Source organism: Bubalus kerabau, chromosome 15, assembly GCF_029407905.1.
Source record: "Bubalus kerabau isolate K-KA32 ecotype Philippines breed swamp buffalo chromosome 15, PCC_UOA_SB_1v2, whole genome shotgun sequence".
NCBI classification, from domain to species: domain Eukaryota; kingdom Metazoa; phylum Chordata; class Mammalia; order Artiodactyla; family Bovidae; genus Bubalus; species Bubalus kerabau.
In genome coordinates this window covers 84,257,251-84,283,364 of record NC_073638.1, presented here as the reverse complement: position 1 = coordinate 84,283,364, position 26,114 = coordinate 84,257,251, and the positions used below count along the sequence as shown (strand labels likewise).

The 26,114-nt window shown below is 49.6% G+C and overlaps 1 protein-coding gene, 2 long non-coding RNA genes and 7 other non-coding genes across 12 annotated transcripts in view; 7 read left to right on the top strand and 3 right to left on the bottom strand.

Annotated features, from left to right (window-relative positions):
- OSBP (oxysterol binding protein) overlaps positions 1-3,665 on the top strand; it is a 28,195-nt gene extending 24,530 nt beyond the window's left edge. For both annotated transcript variants that reach the window (XM_055547233.1, XM_055547234.1), the window contains exons 12-14: positions 300-481; positions 1,320-1,540; positions 1,627-3,665. In XM_055547233.1, coding sequence (XP_055403208.1) covers positions 300-481; positions 1,320-1,540; positions 1,627-1,769 — 546 coding nt within the window. In that variant the 3' untranslated portion in view covers positions 1,770-3,665. The remainder of the gene's footprint in view (positions 1-299; positions 482-1,319; positions 1,541-1,626) is intronic.
- Positions 3,666-9,677: 6,012 nt separating this feature from the next.
- TRNAF-GAA (transfer RNA phenylalanine (anticodon GAA)) lies at positions 9,678-9,750 on the top strand. Its single transcript has one exon. It is a non-coding gene; the product is annotated as a tRNA-Phe (tRNA).
- Positions 9,751-10,176: 426 nt separating this feature from the next.
- LOC129627722 (uncharacterized) lies at positions 10,177-12,087 on the top strand. The gene is made up of 3 exons (XR_008702671.1): positions 10,177-10,268; positions 10,393-10,487; positions 11,017-12,087. It is a non-coding gene; the product is annotated as an uncharacterized LOC129627722 (long non-coding RNA).
- A 2,160-nt stretch (positions 12,088-14,247) lies between these two features.
- Positions 14,248-19,155, top strand: LOC129627721 (uncharacterized). 2 transcript variants are annotated; one of them, XR_008702670.1, is made up of 4 exons: positions 14,248-14,384; positions 16,176-16,266; positions 17,405-17,523; positions 18,643-19,155. It is a non-coding gene; the product is annotated as an uncharacterized LOC129627721 (long non-coding RNA). The 2 variants fall into 2 exon arrangements; XR_008702669.1 differs by having other exon boundaries at positions 18,044-19,155.
- On the top strand, positions 14,267-14,339 carry TRNAK-UUU (transfer RNA lysine (anticodon UUU)). Its single transcript has one exon. It is a non-coding gene; the product is annotated as a tRNA-Lys (tRNA).
- Positions 15,082-15,154, top strand: TRNAF-GAA (transfer RNA phenylalanine (anticodon GAA)). Its single transcript has one exon. It is a non-coding gene; the product is annotated as a tRNA-Phe (tRNA).
- Positions 16,008-16,080, bottom strand: TRNAK-UUU (transfer RNA lysine (anticodon UUU)). The gene has a single exon. It is a non-coding gene; the product is annotated as a tRNA-Lys (tRNA).
- A 2,053-nt stretch (positions 19,156-21,208) lies between the features above and the next one.
- TRNAL-UAA (transfer RNA leucine (anticodon UAA)) lies at positions 21,209-21,291 on the bottom strand. The gene has a single exon. It is a non-coding gene; the product is annotated as a tRNA-Leu (tRNA).
- Positions 21,292-21,671: 380 nt separating this feature from the next.
- Positions 21,672-21,757, bottom strand: TRNAR-UCU (transfer RNA arginine (anticodon UCU)). The gene is given in 2 exon segments: positions 21,672-21,707; positions 21,721-21,757. It is a non-coding gene; the product is annotated as a tRNA-Arg (tRNA).
- Positions 21,758-22,041: 284 nt separating this feature from the next.
- Positions 22,042-22,114, top strand: TRNAV-UAC (transfer RNA valine (anticodon UAC)). The gene has a single exon. It is a non-coding gene; the product is annotated as a tRNA-Val (tRNA).
- Positions 22,115-26,114: the final 4,000 nt, after the last annotated feature.

The following is a 26,114-nucleotide window of genomic DNA, read 5'->3' as shown; positions in this document are numbered from 1 at the left end:
GGAGAGTGAAGAGGTCCGTCTGTGGTCTCTGATTTCTGAGAAGAACACAACGTAATCCCCAGTATGGTCAGACCCTTCTCCTGCATACATCATAGGACAAAAACCGCTGTACCACCAAATGGTGACGAAGCTCCCATTCATGACGCTGTTCCTTTGAGCAGTTCAGGCACACGCTCCCGGAGTAAGTCGAGCGTTCCCCGGAGTCTGCGCAGCAGGGTGCGAGCAGCATATGCCCCAGGGCCAGGGCGTCCGGGGCGCGGCCTCTGTGCAGCCCTCCCGAGCCTGCTCTCCACCCCTAGGTGACGGGGGAGGTGACCGATGCGTCGGGGAGAGTTCACTTCGCGCTTCTGGGCACATGGGATGAGAAAATGGACTGCTTCAAAGTGCAGCCGGTCCCCGGGGAGAACGGGGGTGACGCCCGGCAGCGCGGCCATGACGCGGAGGAGAGCAGGGTGCTACTCTGGAAGCGGAACCCTTTACCGTGAGTATCTCGCCGGCCCCTCCCCTGCCCTCCCGCTTCAGTCTGAGCGGACCAGCGCCATGGTGGACGCCTGCAGAGGACCCTAAGGTGGCCCTGTGGGGTGGGGTTGTCACCTGCTTTGTCCCAGGAGAGTTCAAATGACTCAGACCACACCTGCCAAAAAATAATTGGGTGTCTCCTAAAGGTCCTTGGTGGACAAGGAAATGGTAACTCACCCCAGTGTTGTCTTGTCTGGGAAACCCCATGGACAGGGGAGCCTGGCAGGCTGCAGTCCACGGGGTCACAGAGTCAGACACGACTTGGCAACTGAGCATGCACACACCCAGAGGTCCTTCGGATTGTGGTTCAGAAGAATATTTTTCTGTAATTTAGAGCAAAACTGTTCCGAAACGGCCAAGGGATTAAGATGCCTACCACCTGGGGCCTAAAGGCTTATGGCAATATGCTGGTTCTTAAGGTGATGTCCAGGACGTTGGAAATAATTAAGACGGAGACCGTTTGTCTGTTTGTCCGTTTGTCATCATTTAGTATGTTCAGTCCTTAGTGATGCCAAGGTTATCCCAGAAAGTGGTGGAAAAAAGCAAAAGGAAACAAGTTTGAGGTTTTATTTAGTAGAATGTTTCGGTCTTCCTAATTTCAACTGAGCATGACCCACACCCAGAAAACAATCCAGCTGGGGGCCCTGGGAGGGGAGGGGATGGTCCCACCGGGTCTCAGGCGCCCCGACAGGCTCTGTGGACACCTGGGGTTGTATCCCTGGGGCGAGCTCAGCTGTGCTGTAGCTCACGGGGCTCTGGGCTCTGGCGTTGCCCGTCCCTTCCTGACCCCTGCCCTGCAGGAAGAACGCGGAGAACATGTACTACTTCTCCGAGCTGGCTCTGACCCTCAACGCCTGGGAGGCCGGCACTGCGCCCACTGACAGCCGGCTGCGGCCCGACCAGAGGCTGATGGAGAACGGGCGCTGGGACGAGGCGAACGCGGAGAAGCAGCGCCTGGAGGAGAAGCAGCGGCTTGCGAGGAAGAAGCGCGAGGCCGAGGCCGTGAGGGCCACGGAGGACGGTAAGGGCGCCCCGCCGCGTGTCCGCGCCCCGATTGAGGGAGGCGCCCGCGGCCCTGATCCCGCCTCCCCGTCTCCTGCCCGACAGGCGCGGCCCACGACCCCTACAAGGCGCTGTGGTTCGAGCGCAGGAAGGACCCGGTGACCCGGGAGCTGACGCACATCTACCGGGGCGGCTACTGGGAGTGCAAGGAGCGGCAGGACTGGGACTCGTGCCCCGACATCTTCTGAAGGAGCTGCCGAGTAGGAGGAGGAGGAGCCCGTGGACTGCTGCCGGCGCCGCCGCCGAGCTCGTCTGTCTTAACCAATCACTTCTTGTTCCGAATCAGTCGCCAGAAGCAGACCCCGTTGGTGGTGATTGGCTGGTTGCCTTAGCTGACTGACCCTGAAATCAACATTCTGAACCCCGCGTGCGTGTCGGGGAGGCGCCCCCCACGTCCCCGGAGTCAGGGAGCCCACTCGCCCCCGCGAGATGCTGGCCCTCACCCCCCGGAGCAGCCACTCAGCCAGGCCCGCGGAGCACGCTGCTGCGGGGCGCCCGGCGCTGTGCAGCGGGAGCTGATCTAGAGTTGCCTCAAAAAAGAAACACGCTCAGACTTGGCGATGGACCGTGGTGAGCGCCCTGGTGGAGCCGAGGTGCGGCCCAGGAGACGCACGGGGCGCCCGCGAGAGGTTTGTCTGCAGGACCGGCACGCGCAGAGGCCATGCTTGGAAGGAAGTGACTTCGCTCGTTGGCACAGACCGCTGCTGTTCTCCGCCTTCCCTGACGGCCGCCCGGCCTCTCGGGCGGCGCAGAAGGGTCCCCTTGTCCTCACGGGGGGCTTTACGGACTCGCTCAGGCAGAGAGCTTCGGAGAACCCGGAGCACGAGGCCGCGTGGACACGGCTGGCCGCCGCACTCTCCCGCCCCCTCACCCCATCGTCCCTGCCGCCTTCTCTGTTCTCCTGGCTGCTCTCCCTCTCTTTCTGTCTTTCTGTCTGTCTCCGGGCACAGTACCCGCTCAGGTTTGTGTCCCGAGGGACAAAGCATTACCTGCCCCGTTCTGACAGACTTCAGAATCCGAAAGAAGGCGTTTATCCCGAGTGAGTTTTCACCATCTCTCAGAGCCCCCGGACTGAAGGCACTGCTGGAGTAATGTGTTAATATCTGTATATTATATATGTGTAGAGAAAAGGCCGAATTTTCTGTTTGATTTCCCTCCCTCCCGTTAAGAATCTTGCTCTCTGATCTCACTTGTCTCCCCGGGACTCTCGGTCACCCGGCAGGGTCTGTGTCCGCGGGTCGCATCCTGGGCGCCCACGGCGGTCTCAGCTCCGCTCTCCTCACCCCACTCTGCAGGACAAAGCCCGGCCCCCTTGCCCCGCGTTCTGTCCTCCTCCGGGGGGAGAGGGGGTAGATGGGCAGGAGGGGCGTTTCCCGCTGCAGCGCCGCGTAGCTGGTCCTCCTTCCTGGGAACTGGGGCTGGGTAAGAGAACCGGCCTGTTTGGCCCTGGTTTCCTTCTATTTTTGTTCCGTGTTTCGTTTCAGTTGTCTTTGTTCAGAAATATGACCCCCGTGCCGCCCACCCTTGGTGAGGATCGCAAATCGAGGTGCCTTCCTTGTCTGCTCTTCCTGAGTGTTCTGTTTGTGTTCCCTAACTGCCGAGCCTCAGCCAGCGTGGATCCCTGGGGGGAATCATTCCAGGGGAAGCCGGCCCCGCAGGGAAACTGGATTTCTGCCGGGGAACCAGGCCTGCTCCTCCCCCGCCCGCCCTCCCTGGCGGCTGTCGGGAGCTGCCTCTGGGGACTCGCTTCCCAGCACGAGCGAGGGGTTACGGCAGGGCTACCACCTCCAGGGAGGCCCACGGAAGCAGCGACCCGCTCCTGGGGTGGATGCTTCGGACGGTGGGACCCCCCCCGGAGACTGAACTCCCTGCTCTGTCCCCCCATCCCTGCCTCCTCCTCCATCTGCACTACGTTCCCAGCCTGATCCTCAGATTCCTGCTCAAGGAAGAAGCTTCGAGTCCTTCAGGTGAAATAGTCACACGGAAGCAAAACAAAACTATATATATTTTCTTTTTTTTTTTTTTTTTGCCTTATTGTTTTTTTTCCAAGAAAACTACTAAATTAAATAATTTTTAAAAAGTCAGATTGTCTGTCTGATTCACTTCTACTGAGTAGGAGGCAGCGGAAAGAGGTGGAGAACTGGCCCCACGGTGATTTGTTTTTCGGGAGTCAGGGAACTTGATCTTCATGGGAAACTGGGTGAAAAACTCGGCATGGGTTTCCAGATGTTTGAATTTAATTTCACCAGCCCGTATAAATTCTCAGGGTCTTAGCTGATCCATGCAGGGATTCAAATTCTGTGTTTTGAAGAATAAGCAACTGATAGGTGATTGGAAGACCTTGGAAAGACATAAGGACGCTGAAAATCCTGGTTTAGGTTTTCTCTGAGAAGTTGAAAGAGGGGAGAAGCTGGGCACGGTGGTGGGAAGGGCGTGGAGACCTTGGAGGAGGGCACCGCCAATTCTGGCCTGGGGGAGCGGCCCCTGTCCTCAGCCTGTGTTTCTGTGTCCAGGGTCCTGAGACTGGAGTGCTCAACGTTGCCTGACTTCCACTTAAACAATTTTTAGGACGTTCATGTTAGTTGTCAGGCTGAATATGAAGAAAGACGCCCAGAAAATAAACTAATTTACTCAAGGTCACATTGTTGATTGGTTAGTCACACCATTGGAATTCCAAGCAGGGTTTGCTTAACCCTGAAGTTTGCGACCTTTGCAACCTTGTGTTCTGTGAGACACTGGGCTGGAAGGCAGTGGGTAGCTAAGTCATTTCCTCCTCCTGGGCTATACATCGTGAAGACATGGGTATCTCTCTTTCCAGAAGCTTCTTAATGTGGATAACACTGTGTGGGGAGTCCTACCTGAAGGAAGGAGCATTCTTGAAGTTCGTCCTCCTGACGCCTTCACTTCTCAAGGCTCTCATGCCCACAAAATCAGTTGCATTGTCAGGGTTAACTTTCGAGCCTGGTTCTTGGGAAGGCCACTGATCTGGCACAAGTCATTTGCCTGATTCCCATTGTGGGCTGGGTGTGAAGTAGCAGCAGTGGTTTTTTTCTGGCAGCTACAGCATGGTGGTAGACCCCTGACGTTTGTGAGAGCTGCATCCTGCAATCTTGAATAGCAGGTGGTGTGTAATTTCCTCCAATAGGGGCAGTTGAATGTACCCAAAACATTTCAACATCCTTCTTTATTTTTTTTAACTTATTATTTTGTGTTGGGGTGAAGCTGATGAACAATGTGGTGAAAGTTTGAGGTGAACAGCCGAGGGATTCAGCCATGCATATACATGTATCCGTTCTCCGCCCCGCCCTGTCAAATCCCCTCCCATCCAGGCTGCCACGTAACATTCAACAGAGTTCCATGCGCTGTACAATAGGTCCTGTTGGTTATCCATTTTAAATAAAACACAGCAGAGTGTGAATGTCCATCCCAAACTCCCTAACTGGCCTTCCCTGCAGCGCTCCCCACACAACCCTAAGTTCATTTTCTAAGTCTCTGAGTCTCTGTTTTGTAAGTTCATTTGTTTTTTTTTTTTTTTTTGTAAGTTCATTTGTATCCTTTCTTTTTAGGTTCCACTTGTAAGGGACGTCATGTGATACTTCTTTTCTTTCTTTCTTCACTCAGTGTGAGGCTGTCGAGCTCCATCCTTTCAGCATCCTTCCTTCAGTCCTTTAGGGGCTGCTGTGACATGATGGGCTGGGACCCAGATCCCGGAGCCTCCCTTCCGCATGATTCAGTTACGGATGACTCAGCAAAAGGACACATTATTGCATCCGTCAGGGAACTCTGCCCAGTCACTCAGTCGTGTCCAACTCTTTGTGACCCCACGGCCTGCAGCCCGCCAGGCTCCTCTGTCCATGGGATTATCCCAGGCAAGCATACTGGAGTGGGTTGCCATTTCCTTCTCCACAGGGACCTCTGAAGTCCCACAAAAACATTAAACCTCTACATTTCAAGGATCTGCTCTACTTGCAGCAAGACAAATGAAAATCAACTTATAGTCCTAAAAGGAAGTGTATAAAAATCACTAGAACGTATTCACTATAAGGTATATATCTTGTGAAGCTCTTAACATTGTTACAAAAACTTAAGAGTTTGCTTCTAAAGGTTTATAAAGCTTTTGCCCAGTAATATGCCCTGCCCTGTGGGAAGCATTCCCGAAGCCGTCCATGGTTTTCCGTTCCAAGTTCATAAAATAAACGGTGGTTACATTCTCTTCAGGCTTTCCTGCCTACTGTCTTTTCAGGTAAAGTGCTCCTCTTGGGGTTCACCTTGATTCCCCAGGGGAAGCTAACAAGCTGATTAGATGCAGTTTCCTTAAAGGTGAAAACCAGAGATCTCAGATTCTTCTATAAATAGCCTTGTGGAAGTCACACCTGAGTTTTATCAGGTGATTTTAGAAGTTAGTAAAGAACCAGATGTTTGAGCTTCCCTGTTGGCTCAGATAGTACAGAATCTGCCTGCAATGCAGGAGACACCGGTTTAATCCCTGGGTCGGGAAATCCCCTGGAGAAGGGAATGGCAACCTACTCCAGCATTCTTGCCTGGAAAATTCTATGGACAGAGGAACCTGGCAGGCTACAGTCCATGGGGTCACAAAGAGTCGGGCACAACTGAGTGACTCACACACCAAAAAACCAGTTGGCCCTGAGATAGATATGGCTAAGTATGTTTTCATTCATTCATTCAACACTGACTTCCAAGTTGTTACATAATATACATTAGGGATAACGAGCTCAGATAAAGGGACAATTACAATCTAGGTTGATAAATGGCACTGTAGGGAGGCAACACGCCTATAGGGAGTAGGGAGGGGGAATAAAGACGTCCAAGGAAGCCGCCCACAACTAGGAGAATGTATCTGAGTTGAGAGTTGCAAGTTAGAGGAAGAGCAAAGTATAAAATGCTGCATGGACCAAACCTTAAGGACCAAAATCAAGGAAAGCATCCTGAGTTTGGACGGCTATATGAATGGCTGGAGTTTAGGGTCAAGGAGAGGACACTGATTCGGTGATGGAGAGAGGTGAATCCCAAGTCATGGAAGTCTTTATATACTTTAGTGTTCAAAGAAGTCTTGGTTTTTGTTTTCAGTGAGGGAGCCAGAGAGAGATCTGTAAGCAGGATCGTGAGTCCCAGTGTGGAAAATGAGTGATAGGTACTCAATCAATTAAGAGGCTGGAGAAACTGTGAGAATGAGAGGTGCAAGAATTCCAGTAATAGTGAACAGGAATGAATAGCACTTGAGCATGACTATTGGTGGAGAGCAGAGGGAAAGAGGAAGGAATCTGTGTTTTTCTGGCTCTGGAAACTTGGCTGGAAGGTGGCAGCAAGCTAAACAAGTCTAGAGGAAAGACGGGTTCACTTTGGGCATTCCGAGTTGGAGGAGCCTGTGGAGAGCTTAAGGAAGCAATTTAAAACATGGGCCCAGATTCACTTTGCTGTCCACCTGAAGCAAACACAACATGGTAAATCAACTATATCCCAATAAAAATTAAAGTCATCGGACCAAATGTAATGGCTACATTTTTGTGAAAACTGAGGAATGAGATGCTAAGAGGCTGCACATTGAAATCACCTGGAAGTTAAAAATATATATAATTCTTAGCCCCATCTGCAGAGATTCTTATTCAGTTAGAGCTTGGGCTAGTGCAATTTTATATATATATATAATATATGAATGCAAAGGGTCAAAAATTATGAAATGGGAGAAGGTGGGCTAAATCAGCATATTAGGGGCTATTATTAAACTATAGATTGCTTCTCAGAGTTTGAGAGGTCTGAGTCAATTCCACTTTTTGACGATGTCTGTATGTTTCAAAATTTTTAAATGCCAAGATGAGATTACAAAAATTGAGATTTTGTTGTTCAGTTGCTAAGTCATGTCTGACTCTTTCCGACCCGATGGACTGCAGCACACTAGGCCTCCCTGTCCATCACTATCTCCCAGCAGTTTGCTCAAACTCATGTCCATTGAGTCACTGATGTTATCCAACCATCTCATCTTCTGCACCCCCTTGTCCTTCTGCCCTCAATCTTTCCCAGCATCAGGGTCTTTTCCAAACAGTTGGTTCTTTGCATCAGGTGGCCACAGTATTGGAGTTTCAGCTTCAGGATCAGTCCTTCCAGTGAAAATTCAGGGTTGATTTCCTTTAAGATAGACTGATTTGATCTCCTAGCAGTCCAAGGGACTCTCAAGTCTTCTCCAGCACCACAATTAGAAAGTATCAGTTGTTTGGTGCTCAGCTTTCTTTATGGTCCAACTCTCACATCCATACATGACTACTGGAAAAACCAAAATTTGACTACAAGGACCTTTGTTGGCGAAGTGATGTCTCTGCTTTTTAGTACTCTGTCTAGGTTTGTCATAACTTTTCTTCCAAGGAGCAAGAGACTTCTAATTTCTTGGCTGCAATCACCATCTGCAGTGGTTTTGGAGCCCCAAAAAATAAAGTCTGTCACTGTTTTCACTTTTACCCCATTTATTTGCCGTGAAGTGATGGGACCAGATGCCATGATCTGAGTTTTTTGAAGACTGAGTTTTAAGCCAGCTTTTTCATCCTTAGCAAGAGGCTCTTTAGTTCCTCTTCATTTTCTGCCATAAAGGTGGAATGATCTGTATATCTGAGGTGGTTATTTCTCCTGGCAATCTTGATTTCAGCTTGTGATTCATCCAGCCTCTCATTTCACATGATGTACTATTCATATAAGTTTAAATAAGCAGGGTGACAATATACAGCCTCAACAAAATTGAGGTACACTTTAAATATTTAGATTTAGCAAATCAATGCTTTTAACATACAGATACCATGATATTAAAAAGTAGAGACATTACTTTGCCAACAAAGGTCCGTCTAGTCACGGCTATGGTTTTTCCAGTGGTCATGTATGGATGTGAGAGTTGGACTGTGAACAAAGCTGAGCGCCAAAGAGTTGATGCTTTTGAACTGTGGTGTTGGAGAAGACTCTTGAGAGTCCCTTGGACTGCAAGGAGATCAGTCCTGGGTGTTCTTTGGAAGGACTGATGCTGAAGCTGAAACTCCAATACTTTGGCCACCTCATGCGAAGAGTTGACTCATTGGAAAAGACTCTGATGCTGGGAGGGATTGGGGGCAGGAGGAGAAGGGGACGACAGAGGATGAGATGTCTGGATAGCGTCACTGACTCGATGGACGAGAGTTTGAGTGAACTCTGGGAGTTGGTGATGGACAGGGAGGCCTGGCGTGCTGCAATTCATGGGGCTGCAAAGAGTTGGACACGACTGAGCAACTGAACTGAACTGAACCATGACCCTATGTATAATACTTCATCGGGAGGTAATATTGAAAATTTACATTGGAAATCTTTACAAATGGCCTTCCTAACTGTTCTCTTCCATACATGTCTTGAAACCACTTTGACAATATCTGAAAAATTCCACATGTTCGTATCTTTTGGCTTTGTGAAATCTGCCTTCTCACAAGAAAAATAAATACAAAAGGATAGTCATTACAGTATTGTTTTTAATAATGAAAACTGAGGGAAAAATTAAAATGTCCATCATTAGGAAATTGATTAAGTGTATGTGTTATATCCACACAACCAATACAGTGTAAGCATTAAAAAGAATGAAATATGTCCACATAGCTAACATGAAAAAAGTCCATGATTTATTTTTACATGAGAAAAACAAATAGCAAGGTAGTTAGAAAAAGAGAAAAGTAAAATTATTACTTTTAGCTTATAAATAGAGGCCTTGCCTGCTGCTAAGTCACTTCAGTCGTGTCTGACTCTGTGTGACCCCATAGACGGCAGCCCCCCCAAGCTCCCCCGTCCCTGGGTTTCTCCAGGCAAGAACACTGGAGTGGGTTGCCATTTCCTTCTCCAATGCATGAGAGTGAAAAATGAAAGTGAAGTCGCTCAGTCCTGTCCGACTCCTAGCGACCCCATGGACTGTAGCCCACCAGGCTCCTCCAACCACGGGATTTTCCAGGCAGGAGTACCGGAGTGGGGTGCCATTGCCTTCTCCGCTACCTCCCGCTAAAAGTATATCCAAATCCTTCTTTTGCTACAATGGAGCAGATATTTAATTACAGATGCGAGGAAGCCACTTTCCGGAAGTTGCCGAAATAGCTCAGTTGGGAGAGCGTTAGACTGAAGATCTAAAGGTCCCTGGTTCAATCCCGGGTTTCGGCAATGGTTTTAGGCGTCACCACCAACGATATTCCAAGAATACCCTCTATGGTTTGCACCCTTGTCTCCCCCTTCGGTGAGGGGAACCTCATTTGCCCTTGGATGGACAGGAAGCACTGGTCCCTACACCTTTACTTTTAAGCTGATCAATATCTAGTCAGTGTCCCTTTCCCTGCCCTTTAGTGTGTGAGGAACCAGCTCTCCCCACGCACCACGGGCCCTTCGCTTTTCTTTAAATTTATTTTTAGTTAGAGGATAACTGCGTTACAGTAGTGTGTTCCTTTCTGCAGTCAGCCGTAGGCAGACATGCCTCTCCCTCGTGAACCCTCCTCACTCCCACCCCACCCATCCCTGGAGGCCTCACAGCACGGATTCGAGCTCCCTGCCTCGGCCGGCTAGTTCCCAGCGGCTCTCTGTTTCACATGTGATAATGTGTCTTTTTCAACGTTACTCTTGGACTCGTCCCTCCCTCTCCTCCCCCGCCTGTTCCCTCTGCGTCTCCACGGCTGCCCTGCAAAAAGGTTCTTCAATACCATCTTTGTAGAGTCCACACACACGCCTTAACATACATTTGTTTTTTCTCTTCCTGACTTACTTCACTCTGTATAATAAGCGCCAGGCTCTTCCACTTTATTCTCTTTCTAGTTCATCCTGCCTTCCTGGTTCGGACCACGCTCCGCGAGCTGCGGGAGTTCCAATCTTCCCCGCGCGTCCGGGGGCGGCGGCTCCCGGCTCTGCAGGTGGGTTTTGCGGGCAGGGAGCCGCCACGTGCCGGGTAGGGGGCTGTCCTCGGGGGTGGCCACAGCCTGCGCCCTCTCTCTGCCGAAGAGATCCTCAACTGCAGCTTGGTTTGACGACACAAGGACAGCTTTCGGTGATGGTGGCGGTGGCCGGGTGAGGTGGGGTGAGGGGTTGGAATTCCTTTCTGGTTTATGTCTGCACTAGCGTTACCAAATCAAATACACGGCGCCCAATTGAATTTAAATTTCAGAGAAACAATGACTATTTTTAGTATAAGCATGTCCCAAAGAGCGCACGGGACATAATAATTACATACTCGTTATTTTTCCGAAATTCAAATTTAACTGTAATTTTATTTGCTAATCTCAAACCGCTGTTGTCCATCCCATATCCACACCGCTCTGACTTGGATGCGCCCTCCCGCCCCCACCCCCATCCCGAAGGCGCCTCGGCAAAGACAGAAACTCTCATCAGCAGGAACTGAATTTCAGAAGAGACTGGTAGTTTCTTGTTCTTAACAACTTGCAGGTTTCAAAAGGCATCACTTGATTTGTTCTCATCACCACCAGACAAGACCTCGGGTGGGGACCACCAGGGAACACCCCAGGAATCAGCCATCTTACCCGGTTCCAGGTTTCCAGTGCTGCCCACATTGGTCTGGGATAGGGGCCTCAAGGAAAGGGAGATTTGAAAGCTCCAGACTGAATCTTGAAAACAAACAGAAAACATCGAAAAATTTGTTGAGATAATGAGCCACTTCATTCAAGGCAGTGCAACGGCACACACAAGTAAAAGTGTTAGTTGCTTCAATCGTGTGCGACTCTTTGCAACCCTATGGACTGTAGCCCACCAGGCTCCTCTGTTCATGGGATTCTTTAGGCAAGAACACTGGGTTGCCATGCCCTCCTCCAGGGGATCTTCCTGACCCAGGGATCCATCAGGGGTATCTTACTTCTCAGGCATTGACTGCAGGTTCTCTGCCACTAGGCACCTGGGAAGCCCCATGGATCACCCTCTCTCAGGCAGGGCTCCATTTTTTGCCAGCTCCCAGGCTGGGACGCAGGGAGAGAGGCAGGAGGCCTACACCTCACGTTCTGAAAACTCAAGATGTGATGAAAGTCGTCATGGAGGACCTGTGATTTGCTCTCCCCTTTCTGTTAACCTGTGCCAAGAGAGCCACTGAGGAGGAGCTTCATCCCCCAAATCTTTGCGCTTTTGGGTGGAAGGATGCGTTTTGATAAGGGACTCTGAAAAAGTCAATGATGATCAAAGAAAGGAAAACAACAACAACAACAGTGGATTAATGTCAGGCAGAACACACTCTGCATGACTTATGTCAGTGTGTGTGATACTGGATGTGATGTGTCAATATAGCGGCTCCGGTACATACATGCCGGGTGGGATGGTGCTGTGAAGGTGTTCTTCAGATGTTATCAACATTTAAATCAGTAGACTCGGAATAAAGCAGTGGAGTATCCTCCATAACGCAGGTGTGCCTCATCTAATTATCTGAAGGTTTAAGAACAAAGATTGGGATTTCCTAATGGAGAAGGAACTCTCCTCAAGACTGACATCGAAAACCTGCCTGAGCCCACAAATGGCTGCTCTGCTGAAGCTGGCCTAGACTGCAAAATCAACTCTTACCTGAATTTCCAGCTTGTTGGCCAACCCAGTAGATTTTAAACTTGCCAGCCCCCACAATCCCCTGAGCCAATGAAATAATAGTCTCTCTGTCCCGTGTGACTCTTTGTGACCCCTTGGACTGTAACCTGCCAGGCTCCTCTATCCATGGATTTTCCAAGCAAGAATACTGGAGTGGGTTGTCATTCCTTTCTCCAGGGGAAATTCTCAACCCAGGGATCGAATCTGGGTCTCCTGCATTGCAGGCAGATTCTTTACTGTCTGAGCCACCAGGGAAGCCCCAATAAAATAAGTCGTCTCGATCTATCCACCGGGATGCTGCTGCTGCTGCTGCTAAGTCGATTCAGTCGTGTCCGACTCTGTGCGACCCCATAGACGGCAGCCCACTAGGCGCCTCTGTCTCTGGGATTCTCCAGGCAAGAACACTGGAGTGGGTTGCCATTTCCTTCTCCAATGCATGAAAGTGAAAAGTGAAAGGGAAGTCGCTCAGTCGTGTCTGACTCTCAGCAACCCCATGGACTGCAGCCTACCAGGCTCCTCCGTCCATGGGATTTTCCAGGCAAGAGCACTGGAGTGGGGTGCCATTGCCTTCTGCAGATCCACTGGGATGGCAGGCTTTAAAGTGTTACACACAGGTAAGATGGAAGGATGACAGAGTAGTTACTGCTCCTGAGGAAAAAGTGCTCTGAACAACGTCAACCACCTTGGGACCATGAGGGTGGGCGTTATATTCCTAGGAAATGTTGGGCCTTTGCCTTAAAAAGGCAAACTCTTCCCAGTGTCTAGCCTGAAGAATCTCTTCCAGAGGTATTTAGATAGAAACAAGAGGCCCGGGGAAGACAGGTGTTACTTGCCCGCATCACCAAGCTTGAAAGCTTGGCACACTCCTACTTGCCTTTCAGGGCACAGTTCTAATTCTCCCCGCACCCCTGCTGGCAGGTCCTTCTCTCCTTGCCTTCTAAGCATTCCTCTGTGTTATCTGAGCACTTCCATCTTCCTGTATTAAAGCATTAATTACACGGCCCCAAAGGGCCCTAGACAGCATATTAGAAAGTGGAGACATTACTTTGCCAAAATAGGTCCCTCCAATCAAAGCTATAGTTTTTTCAGTAGTCATGTATGGATGTGAGAGTTGGACTATAAGGAAAGCTGAGCACTGAAGAACTGATGCTTTTGAACTGTGGTGTTGGAGAAGACTCTTGAGAGTCCCTTGGACTGCAAGGAGATCCAACCAGTCCATCCTAAAGGAAATCAGTCCTGAATACTCATTGGAAGGACTGATGCTGAGGCTGAAACTCCAATACTTTGGCCACCTGATGCGAAGAACGGACTCATTGGAAAAGAGCCTGATGCTGGGAAAGATTGAAGGCGGGAGGAGAAGGGTATGACAGAGGATGAGATGATTGGATGGCATCACCGACTCGATGGACATGAGTTTGGGTGGACTCCGGGAGTTGGTGATGGACAGGGAGGCCTGGCGTGCTGCAGTCCATGGGGTCGCAGAGTCGGACACGACTGAGCGACTGAACTGAAATGAATTGAAAGGTCTGCTCCCAGCTCTATAGTGGACCCACAGCGCGGGGGAGGGAACACCAAGGATTGGGGGGTCAACCAAGCGCCTCCCCAGGGCGCGGCGTGAGGAGGCCCACAGGACCGAAAGGGCGCCGAAACACGGCGTGTACGAAGCCCAGAGCGTCGCCCTCAGCTAATCCGTCTCGTGGGCCCAGGACGGGGACAGGAAAGTGCCGCGCGGCGCTTCTTGGGCGAGGAAGCGGCCTCAACCCCGCCTCGCGCGCTGAACCGAGGCCTCCGACCCCGCGCGCTCCGGGGGCCCTGAAGGCTGGCTTCTCCCGCCTCAGGGGTGTGCAGGTCTCAGGAAGCACGTTTGCCAGGAGCTCTCTACAGAAAGGCGCGCCTCTTCTGTTTCACTGGAGGAACCTGCCTTCGGCTGCCAGAGAGCCACCTAGTCCCCTCCCTTCCGCCCTCCCCACTTGGCCCGCGCCCCGCCGCGGAGCCTGCAGACTGGAGTTGCAGCGCTCGCAGGAGGAAGCCGGAAACGCCCGGAGCGCCCCCCCACAATCCTCAGCGCCAGCCTTCGTGCGGCTTTCACTCATCAGAGTGAGCTTCCAAGCGACGAGCCCGGATAGCTCAGTCGGTAGAGCATCAGACTTTTAATCTGAGGGTCCAGGGTTCAAGTCCCTGTTCGGGCGCAGTTTCGACTTTTTAATACCGGGATTTTTGAACGTGAGAACCAGGTATAGGAGCCTCCGTTTGTTAGCCTCTTTCCTTTAGAAAAGGGAGTGAGATGTGGCGCGTGTACGCTGCGCACCCAGTCGCCTTCGGGGGAGCAGCCCCGCAGACGCCGCACGCCCTGGTTGCACAGGCCCCGCAAGATGCGCCGTGCGTGGCGGACGCTCTGAAGCCCCGGCCTCCGGGCAGCCGCCGGCGGCGCGGCCCCCGCCGCTGAGGTGGGCGCGCGTCGGGCAGGCCGGGCTCCCGCATGGCCGCCGCCCTCCGGCCTCACCCAGAGTGTGGAGCGGGGCAGCCCTGCTTGGTTGCGGATGCTTTGAGGGCAGATTAGTGACTTCAGTTAAGAGATAGCGTGTTCTGCCACCCTGACGGCGGGGCGGCGCCTGCAGGGACCCGCGTCGGTCACGCGCTGGGCACCCGGCGGGCACCTCGTGGGCGGCTCTCGGTCCTCGCGTTGGTGTCCGGGGGAGAGGCCGGGAAAGCGTCCGGGGGCGAGAACAGGCGGCCTGGGACTCGGCGGGACATGACTGTTCTCAGACGCCAGGAATGCGGTTTCTTCCTCACTGCTCTGGAAAGCTCGGAGCTAAAAGCGGCGCACTTTGGAAGGTGAAGTTGGCAACTGAAAAAGCAGAGGAGAGACGAGTCCTTTTACAATTTTTCTTTAAAATTTTCCTTAACGGGGTTTAAGACGCAGCCAGCGTCGCCGAAATAGCTCAGTTGGGAGAGCGTTAGACTGAAGATCTAAAGGTCCCTGGTTCAATCCCGGGTTTCGGCAGGACTTTTGCTGAGTGGGTCTGGAGTCCGTTCCTTTCCTTCGTGTCTTCCCGAAGGCAAGCCACCACACACGGTGAAGATGCTAAGAGCTTAAGCCTTTAAAGAAACCTGGACCCGGTCGCAGAGTCACTCCACTGTTGGATGTTGGGTCGCAGCGTGTGGCCTGACTCGCATTTATAATGTGGTCAGCTCAGGTCTACAGGTGGAAGGTTTTGGATTTGATGCCAAATATAATCACGTTGGGTTTGCAGGTTTTTCTTATTGGAGGCAGACATGAAGACAGTGTTCAAAAACGTTTGTCTCTACAGCAGGACTGGCAAATCAGGGTCCCACAGGTGCTTTAGAAGAATGGTCGGGATGCTTCCTGGCTGGAGAGGTGATTTATAAGCACGTGTCACGGCCTAAAATATTTCTTGCAATCTCAGTTTTCTCACCTCTCTTCTCATAAACCGTGCGTGAACTGTTACTGCTCAGAGCGAATGTTTGCAAATTTCCTGTCAGGAGCATTACCATCGTTACTCTAACGACAGGGATGCAAATGTCTTGGTTATGTGTTTATTGATGTTTTGAATATAAACTAATTCTACATACTAGTTTTAAGATTAAAATATCCAAAGACCAAGTATCTATCATACAAAGGCTGTAAAAGACTGAGGTTGGGAGAGAAAGTTACCGGGCACTTCCCCCCCCCTCCCCCCCCCCCCCCCCTTTCACTTTTTCTGCAAAACCCACCCCGGTCTGGCCTGCCTGCTGGGTTGTAAACCCCTGACTGAATCAAGTGTGTTTTGCACAACCTCACCTCAGAGAGTGGTGTGTACACATTTCAATTTGTTTCAAGGTTTTAAAATAACCGCCGCCCGAACAGGGACTTGAACCCTGGACCCTCAGATTAAAAGTCTGATGCTCTACCGACTGAGCTATCCGGGCTCTCGAAAACACTTCCTCTCCTAGTCTATCCACAGAAAATAGACCGCGCTGCCGTTCCCATTGGATTAAAATTCTGAGTCTTTTTGTTGATTTAGTGAGTGGTGAAACTGCAAAATCAAGTTGGAGCAGGCTTTTGGTGGAAGTCTTTTCTGATCTCATCACTGACAGACTATGAAGAAAATATTAGTAAGTGCCGGCCAACCCCTGCTCCGACTAAAGGAGGATGCTCTCTCACCCCTTGCATCTCAAGGAAACATCTCAGGAGGAATTCTGATTTAGGACCCTTGGGGGGCCTCCTGGGGAGCTGGGGATTTCTAAACCCAGTCTTGGTCTGTGAAGAGCCCCAGAGCATCTTGTGGGTGGAACCTTATGAATAATTGATTAGGTTTCCTGTCTTTATTCATCAGAACCTATTCAGGACCAAGACACGGCGGGCGTCCTCAGTGAGGCGGGAAGACACACGAGATAGATATCAAGCGCTTGGGTGGTGGGAAGCCGGTCAACACCGGAAGTTAAGGGTCCTAACTAGTCTTCTAGCGGGTGATGATTCCCCGCTGAGCTGCCAATGGTGACGGGGGGCCTGAAGGCTCAGGAAGAGAATCCTGAGCAGAGGGAAGGGCAGAAGGGAAAAGACCTCCGCTAGTGAATCTGACGGAGAAGGCAATGGCACCCCACTCCAGTACTCTTGCCTGGAAAATCCCATGGATGGAGGAGCCTGGTAGGCTGCAGTCCGTGAGTGAGGTCGCTAAGAGTCGGACACGACTGAGCGACTTCACTTTCACTTTTCACTTTCATGCATTGGAGAAGGAAATGACAACCCACTCCAGTGTTCTTGCCTGGAGAATCCCAGGGATGGGGGGGAGCCTGGTGGGCTGCCGTCTATGGGGTCGCACAGAGTCGGACACGACTGAAGCGACTTAGCAGCAGCAGCAGCAGCAGCAGCGGTGAATCTGAACATTTTCCTTGAAGCTCTCATTGAAAAGTTTCAATCAGGCTGAATTTTATATTTTTAGGAAGTCCTATTACCCTGGAGGCAACCCATGTTGCCTACAGTTCTATCAAACACTGAATGTTGCAGCCATCAAGCCATCAGGCACTGCAGCTTCCCTGCTGTGTACTCTAAGGGGAATTCAGAATGGATAAAAAACAGGATATTGGCCCTAGATAGTTAAGATGCATGTCAAAGGAATAATTTCAATGAGCCCCGATCCTTGCATCATCCCATACTTAGGAAAGCACTAAAATAATTAACTTGAGATGTATGTTTTTCTATGTTTAGCAGTAATCTTTTGATGTTCAATTACATTTTTTTTTTCCCCTCCAGAAAAAATCCCTATATATCCTGGGTCCTGCCTTACTGTCTTTGGAACAGTTCCTCAGAGCTACCCGAGAGTCTGCTTCTCTGGCTGGTCTTCAGTAAGGTCCTTGAATAAAACGTGACTCGTAAGTTGTAGGTTGTGTGTGTGTGTTTCAATTGTCAATAGTAGGCCCAACCGCCCCCCCCTTTTTTTTTCTTACTTCTGCTCCTTCATTGCCATGTTATTCATCGAGGCGTTGGATAAGATCCCTTGAAAGAGTAAAGGAAGGGAAGGGAATCCTATGGAGAAGAGCCTCATAAGGGTTTTAGCTGTCCCTGGAATTCAGACACTTCCTCTGTTGAGGAAGAATAATTGTAGTTCTTTTATGGAGGAGTGTAACCGAGCAGGATCCTAGGGGGCCTTCCTGGGACACACCCCTCCCCCCCACTACAAGGCTACCTGTCTCTTGTTTGTAGAAAAGGTTTCCTCTCCCAGGCTTCCCAAAGGCTAGCTCTAGAGGTAAGGATTGGAAACATGTAAACATCTAGTAACAAAAGCTAGCAGCTGGGCCAGGAGTTTTTATTCAGTCACTAAGTCCTGTCCAACTCTTTGCAACCCCATGGACTGCAGCACACCAGGCTTCCCTGTTGTTCACTGTCTTCCAGAGTTTGCTCAAATTCATGCCCACTGAGTGGTGGTGCTATATGATCATCTCATCCTCTGCCGCCCCCTTCCTGGGCCAAGAGAACTGGTAACAATGGAAATAGATCAGCCACATAAGTCACAGAATCTTTAGTTCCTTCCTGAAAGACACAGATAACAGTATCTGATGCACATTCCTGAGGTGGTTTGCAGATGCTAAAACCACCACCAGAGGGAAAAAGCCAGCTGCACAGAGAGTAGACTGTAGCCTTGACACAAATGACTCCATCCTGAGCGGCACCAAATCTGTGGCTTGCATACCTCCAGAAATTCGCCTCAAGAAAGTGGAACCAAACTGACCCTGGAGTTGAAGATTAACTGTGATTAAAACAAGACGAGTCCAGCCAGACCACAGCATTACTCATTTTGAGATGACCGTCAGAACTGGCTGTGCTGTTCTGCACACAAGACCCACTCGCTCACCCCGGACACTTCCTGGTTTTTCCCTATGAAATCTTTTTCTCTCCAACTGAAAACTTGGAGACGGTTTGGGGTACACCTGTCTTCTGTCTTCCTAGGTTGCTGGCTTCCTGAATAAAAAGCTTCTTTCTTTTCCCACCAGTTCTTGTGTCTCTTGAACATTGACTTTTGAGTGAGAGCAGCTGCGCCTGAGTTCATTTCCAGCTCCTGCCGCTAACCTCAGGAACTATGAACAAAGTTTAAAAAGCAAGCCAATATGGAAAGATATTGAAGTTACGTTGAACAAAAATGACAGAAGTTGCCAAACAGTATGTATGAGATAATATGTGTGGAAGAGTCAAAGGATGTGCACAGGGATAGACATCTTTTAAATGTGTATATCTGTACATATATGTATTAAACATATGCATACATGTACTAAATATATATATTTACATATTTGTTTTTTGCATATACATGAGATGTTTGAGGATAGAAAACAATCTAATAAAAATGACCACCTTTAGAGGAACGGCTTTGAAGTGTGTGTTTCCTCTAAGTACATCTGTATTATTGGGTAAAAAAAAACAAGCGCGTATTGTTTTAAATCATAAATGAAGAAAAAATGTATCAGATTATTCTATCCTTCAGAGATCACATAGGCAGTCCTTCAGATCAAAGCGTCCCTGATCCTGTGTTTTCTACAGACCCCAGCAGACAAAAGAGAAAAACAAATTTCCTTCCCAGTAGGAGCTGGGTCCAGAGAAGGCGATGGCACCCCACTCCAGTACTCCAGACACTCCAGACACGACTGACCGACTTCACTTTCACTTTTCACTCTCATGCATTGGAGAAGGAAATGGCAACCCACTCCAGTGTTCTTGCCTGGAGAATTCCAGGGATGGGGGAGCCTGGTGGGCTGCCGTCTATGGGGTCACACAGAGTCGGACACGACTGAAGAGACTTAGCAGCAGCAGCAGAGGCCGGGTCTCCCTCTGTGCCTCAGGGTTTTGGAGGAGAGTTACTGGTGTCCAGGAGGACTTTTCCCCTGTATCCTTCTTAGTTCTTCTGGATGGTCTAAGAATTAAATTGATGAGACATATTAACAGGAGAAAATCAAAGAAAAGTTGAATAACATGTATACATGGAAGGGACCCAGAAAAATCAGTAACTGGCCAAAATGTCTGAAACCCTCACCACAAATATCTTCAGCTAAAGCCAAAAGGGGATGCTCGGGGTAGTGATTTGGGACCTCAAAGGGGAAGAAGGCAACTGACATGGGGATGGAAAAGCAAATGTGTGCTAAACCAAGGTTTGCTGGGCCATGCAGAGGCCATGGGCGGGGCAGAGGGACTTTTAATGCAGAGCCTGTGCTGGGTGTTTCCCTGTCTACACACCTGTTAGGGCTCCCGCTGTCTGCCTGGAACAGGTCCTCCATGGCCTTTCTTCAGGCGGTCAGGGAGAAGGTCAAAAGTCACACTTTCTTCTCGACCGTTTAAGACTTTAACTGTTTTCAGCTTGAGACAATCCACGTGCCAAAGACACATTTTGAGGTGGTGAATTTGCTCCCCTTCACTGGTAGTGAAAAATCACCAGTGAAATTAGAAGCATCTTTCACAAATGAAGATGTGGATCCCTACGAATCATATGACATGGCTTTAACCAAGAAAAATAAAAGCAGCTCCCCCACCCCCGCGGCAGGAGTTCCCTGTCTGATGAAGTCAATCCTCTGAGGAGCTGGTGAGCTTTTGGCATAACCTCAGCTTCTACCACAGCTCTGGGTTTAAAGCTGAGTTCGGCTTTGAATGCAACTGGGGGAGCATGAAGATCTATTTGCTGTTCTCCTAAGGCAGGCTAGATGGACAGGCACTGAACACGGAGAACCCAAGTCTCAGAGGGCGAAACATCAAGTGTTGATGATGTGGAACTGGGTTGCTTAGCACAGAGAGAGTTAACTGGAGCTGTGTGCAATCTCATTTAACAAACTGTAGTGGTGTTTTTTTTTCCCCTATGTACTATCCCTCCATCTCTTCGTCCTCCATCCTGAAATGCCACCGTCTTCCTACTTTTCAAGTTCTTTGGTTTGGGAAGTTCCCTCCAGTCCTTAAAGTCAGGGATCTTGCCTGTCTTTGCCACAGAGATCCCGGCTTGATCCCTTCCAGAGGGCGTCCGGTCCTGAGGACTCTTAGACCTTCGGTACTGCTGCGCCCACCACAGGCAGGCCCACCTTTGTCCTGAAAAAGTTCTGTGGCACTCTATCGTGCCAGCCCACTTAATTGTGCATAGCGCTTACCACCATCTGGAATTCGATTTGCTGGTTTATAAACCATCTCTCCCCTCTCTTACTCTACTCAGTAAGCTTGCTGGTAAGGACCTTGTATATTTGTTGCTGTTCATGTTATTTTCTGCTTATTTATTTTTTTAATCTTCGCATTCCCACAACCTCGGCGTTCAGAACGGTATTTGGCACATAGCATGATCTTAAATGGCGACTGTTTATTTTATTTTTTAATTTAAATTTATTTTGGTGACTGTTTAAAAAAGCCAAAGTTTTTACTGCACACTGCCTCCTGCCCACTTCTCTACCAAGTGGCATAGCTTCACGTTGACGTATACTTTCAAACTTTCCAAGCCTTAAATTCTGAAGTTATTGCTACATTTTCCAGGTCTGCTACAAACTTTCAGATTAAAGGTCATCGCGCCTCAGGCTAGAAAAGCAGGACCCGTTGTACCAGAAGTGGGGTTCGAACCCACGAGGATATAAATCCATTGGATCTTAAGTCCAACGCCTTAACCACTCGGCCATTCTGGTACCTGCCGAGTAAGTTTTATTTTTACGCAAATTGAGTCATATTAAGCTACTGCTAAGTTATAAAACAATAAATATTTTATTCCTTTTAAATTTTTAATAAATTAAAAATTTTATTCCTGTTGTAAAAGAACAACAAGGGAATGGGAGTGGGGAGGGGCCGCTCAGCAGCTTTGGCCACGGCCTGTTAGTGTCCTCAGGTCGAGCTAGCAGAGACTCGAGAGCCACAGCAAAGCGATGGGGAAGACTGAAGAGGCAGGACTCACGCCTGAGGCCGTGACAGCGCAGTGCGACGGGACCCTTCCCAACGTGGGCGAAGGTCGCTGGACTTGGTAGGGGATGTGTCTCCCTCCGAACTCTTTCCTCATTTATCAAAAGAGAAGCGACTCTGGTGGGACTCGAACCCACAACCTTTGAATGCCTCCGTCTGTCTAGAAGTCCAATGCGCTATCCATTGCGCCACAGAGCCCGGTGCTCGGGCCCCCTCCGCGCAGCTGACATCAAGGCAGAGCGGCGGCGTCTGGAGGGCCGCCACGGGCGCATCCAGACCGGCTCTGTCCCGGACAAGTGGGGGCGCTCGTGTCGCCGAGGACAAGTGCGGACGGGACTTGCGGGGGGAGGTCTGAGGGCCATCTGAACGCTTCCCTCCGCGGGCCGTCACCGGCCTCCACCCTCCGCCGCGCTGACTGTGCGGAGGAAAAAGTCTCTGCGCGCGGTTTCTGTACCCCATCCTGGCGGCGCTCCCCAGCGCGCGGTTCCATAGTGTAGCGGTTATCACGTCTGCTTTACACGCAGAAGGTCCTGGGTTCGAGCCCCAGTGGAACCACGAGGCGGGGGTCGCTCTCTTTTAGAGGCATTTTAAGTTGAGACTTCTTGGGGCCAGCCGCAGCTTGAGTTTTAACTCGGGAAGTGGCGACTGCGACTCCCAACGGGGCTTTGCTCCGAGCCCCAACCGTAGACTCGCGCCGGGGTGCCCGAGCAGACGGGTCGCCGAGGCTGCCCCTTCTCGGCGTTTCTAGGAGCGTTCGGGCAGCCCCGCCCGCCTCAGGGCGTCGCGCGCCATTGCGCCTGCGCGCTCGCGCCTGCCGGTGCATCTGCTTCCGGGTCCCTGAGGGGGTCCGCGGGCGTCGCGCGCCATTGCGCCTGCGCGCTCGCGCCCGCCAGTGGATCTGCTTCCGGGTCCCTGAGGGGGTCCGCGGGCGGTTGAGGAGTGCGGATCCCTGGCATTAGCCATTCTCTGTCCACGCCTGCTTGGCCGCGAGGGACATCCCTACGGTCCCCTCCCTTGTTTGTTCATTACTTCACGTCCGCTGACCTGTTGCTTCATTTATTTAAGTTTACAGTACTTTTTGAAACATTGTGTGCTGATGGTCGTGGACTGGGGCAAACCCTGGGAGACAGTGAGGGACAGGGAGGCCTGGCGTGCTGCAGTCTATAGGGTCGCAAAGAGTCAGACACGACTGAATTGACTGAATTCAAGGCAGCACCCCCTAAAATGGCCCGACTTTCAATTACAGAGTCTGCCTGAGAAAGCTGAATGGTGCTGCCCCGTTCCGCCTTTACTGTTTGTTCCAGACAGGAGCTGAATTTGCCCTCATCGCTTGTGTCTCCTGCATCAGGCGGGTTCTTTACCACTAGCACCACCCAGAAGCCCCTCTTCGTAAAAGACTTATGATTATTGTACAAAAGGTAGCATGCCATAAGGACCGCTCCCTTGCAATATCCTAGAAGTCTTTCTATTTCCTTCTTAAGCCTTCACTCATCCTTTCACTTCATGGTTTGGGTATAGCCCAATTCTTTAATCTGTGCCTTTTAATGAGCAATTACATTGTATTCAGTCTTACAGACCATGCTCTAGTGGGTTTCCTTATTTGTAGGTTTTGGAGTGGATCAGTCTGTAGAGTAAAAATAGCAGAAATCTTGAATGGTCACTATTATCTGACCTATTTTACAGATGAGGAAGAGAAAGAACAGGGAAGTTAAGTGATAGACCAAGTCTCATACTGCCCTAGACAGTCGTGGTGCACATCGAAGCAATGATTCCATTGAGCCCAACTCTTGCATCTTCCCATGCATAAAAAAGGTGCGAAATTCATTAACTTGAGATGTCTCTTTAATTAGCAGTAATCTTTTGATATTTGACTTTTTGTTTTTCTTTTCCAAAAACTCTTACATCCTGGTCCTCTCCTCTTCAGAACAACCCTTCAAGCTACCTGAGAGGCTGGACCCCAGGTTTAAGTCCTCAGTAAGTCCACCGAATAAAACATAATTCTTGATTCTTAGGTTTCCCCCCCCCCCCCCCCCCCTTCAACATGGGTTTTCAGGCCTCATCTCTGGAAATAAAAAAATCTCAGTTAAACTCTTAAAGGCTTGCCAAAGGGAGGAATATGGAGAAGGAATGTTTCCCTCTAGTGGTGAGAAGACATTATGAAACATTTTGCTCTGTAGACTCTGCTCCTATTGAAGAGGTTCTTTAGAAATATAGCGCCCCCCCACCCTCCGCCCCCTTCAAAAAAAAGAAGGAAAGAAATACAACTTCCCAGGGTGGGAGATGTTGAACAGTTTAGTCAAAATACCGATACCCTGTGTTAGAACTCATATGTTAAACGATTGTTGTCAAGCAACATGTTCTTATCACACTGAAGGAGGAGAAACACATTTTCGTGAAAAATATTTATTTATTTTTTTAAAGCACAAACTTATTTAAAAGAACTTGGCTACACAGAAAGCTGGGGATCTTAGTTCCCTGGCCAGGGACCGAACCTGCACCCCTGACAGTGAAAGCTCAGAATCTTAACTGCTGAACTGCCAGGGAATTCCTTGGGAAAACAGATTTTAATGTATACTATGTCTCCAAAATACCATAGTCTTTTAGGAACCCACTAATTGATTAATTGGGCTTCTCTTGTGGCTCAGATGGTGAAGAATCTGCTTGCAATGCGGGAGACCTGGGCCCAATCCCTGGGTAGGAAAGATCCCCGGGAGAAGGGAATGGCTATCCACTCCAGTGTTCTTGCCTGGAGAATCCCATGGACAGGAACCTGGTGGGCTACAGCCCATAGGATCGCAAAGAGTTGGAAAGGACTGAGAGGCTAATACTTTCACTTTCTTTAAGATCAGTTGTTTCTTAAAAGTAAATGTGTGGGTGTTTGTGTGTGTATGAATTTGTGCGTGTGTGTATTTGGAATCCTCAATTCACTGTTTGCCTCTAGAAAGTAAATATTAAATGCTGAGAAAAGTTATGAGAAAGGGAATTTTTTCTTTTTGTATAAAAATTGATTTACAAGGAACCAAATAGCTATTGGTGATAAAGGAACATACTGATTATGGGAGACTATGATTCTGTATTCTTTGGTTTGAGAGGAAGTTTGAATTGTTCTTGACTTTCTGTTGTTGTTGTTCTTGATGTTTTTTCATGTGGGTTGCTGCTGCTGCTGCTAAGTCGCTTCAGTCGTGTCCAACTCTGTGTGACCCCATAGACGGCAGCCCACCAGGCTCCCCTGTCCCTGGGATTCTCCAGGCAAGAACACTGGAGTGGGTTGCCATTTCCTTCTCCAATGCGTGAAAGTGAAAAGTGAAAGTCATGTCTGACTCTGAGTGACCCCATGGACTGCAGCCTACCAGGCTCCTCCATCCATGGGATTTTCCAGGCAAGAGTACTGGAGTGGGGTGCCATCGCCTTCTCCATTCATGTGGGTAGCTAGGTACAAAGTTCAAAGCTATAGTCAGAAATCTGGTGAATGATTTTAATTATAGTCAGAAAGTAACAGTCACCCCAAAGAAGCAAATGTAGATTTTTTTTTAATGTAGAGTTTTAAAAGTCCAGGATCAGATATGAGTGTATGTGAATTTTGTCAATAGCTTCTGTCTTGTGTTGCCCCATCACCTGGCTGAAGTATTTCACTTGTCTGTACCTGGTCTCTCAGGTTACCTCTGACACCTGGGCTTGGACGTATCTCCCCATGTGCACCCACTGCAGTTGTCCTGTCCTGTATCTCTTCCCCCGTGAGATGACACCTGGAGCCATTGATTGGGCCGGTAGACAACCTGAAGTTAATTGCTAGTGAGACACTACTGAGAACGGGCCTGCAGATGCCTTTTCTGCACCGTAACCACCAGAAGATGGCCATGGCCTTCCAGAAATGTATCTAACTTTTGCATGATGGTGAAACAGGAGGGAACTGGTTCCAAATCGGGAAAGGAGTACGTCAAGGCTGTATATTGTCACCCTGATTATTTAACTTGTATGCAGACTACATCATGCGAAATGCTGGGCTGGATGAAGCACAAGCTGGAATCAAGATTGCCAGGAGAAACAGCAATAACCTCAGATATGCAGATGACACCACCCTTATGGCAGAAAGCAAAGAAGAACTAAAGAGCCTCTTGATGAAAGTGAAAGAGGAGAGTGAAAAAGTTGGCTTAACACTCAACATTCAGAAAACTAGATCATGGCATCTGGTCCCATCACTTCATGGCAAATAGGTGGGGAAACAGTGGCTGACTTTATTTTTTTGGGCTCCCAAATCACTGGAGATTGTGACTGCAGCCATGAAATTAAAAGACATTTACTCCTTGGAAGAAAAACTATGACCAACCTAGACAGCATATTAAAAAGTAGAGCCATTACTTTGTGGACAAAGGTCCATCTAGTCAATGCATGCATGCTAAGTCGCTTCAGTCGTGTCCAACTCTGTGTGCCCCATAGACAGCAGCCCACCAGGCTCCTCTGTCCCTGGGATTCTCCAGGCAAGAATACTGGAGTGGGTTGCCATTTCCTTCTCCACCGTCTAGTCAAAGCTATGGTTTTTCCTGTAGTCATGTAT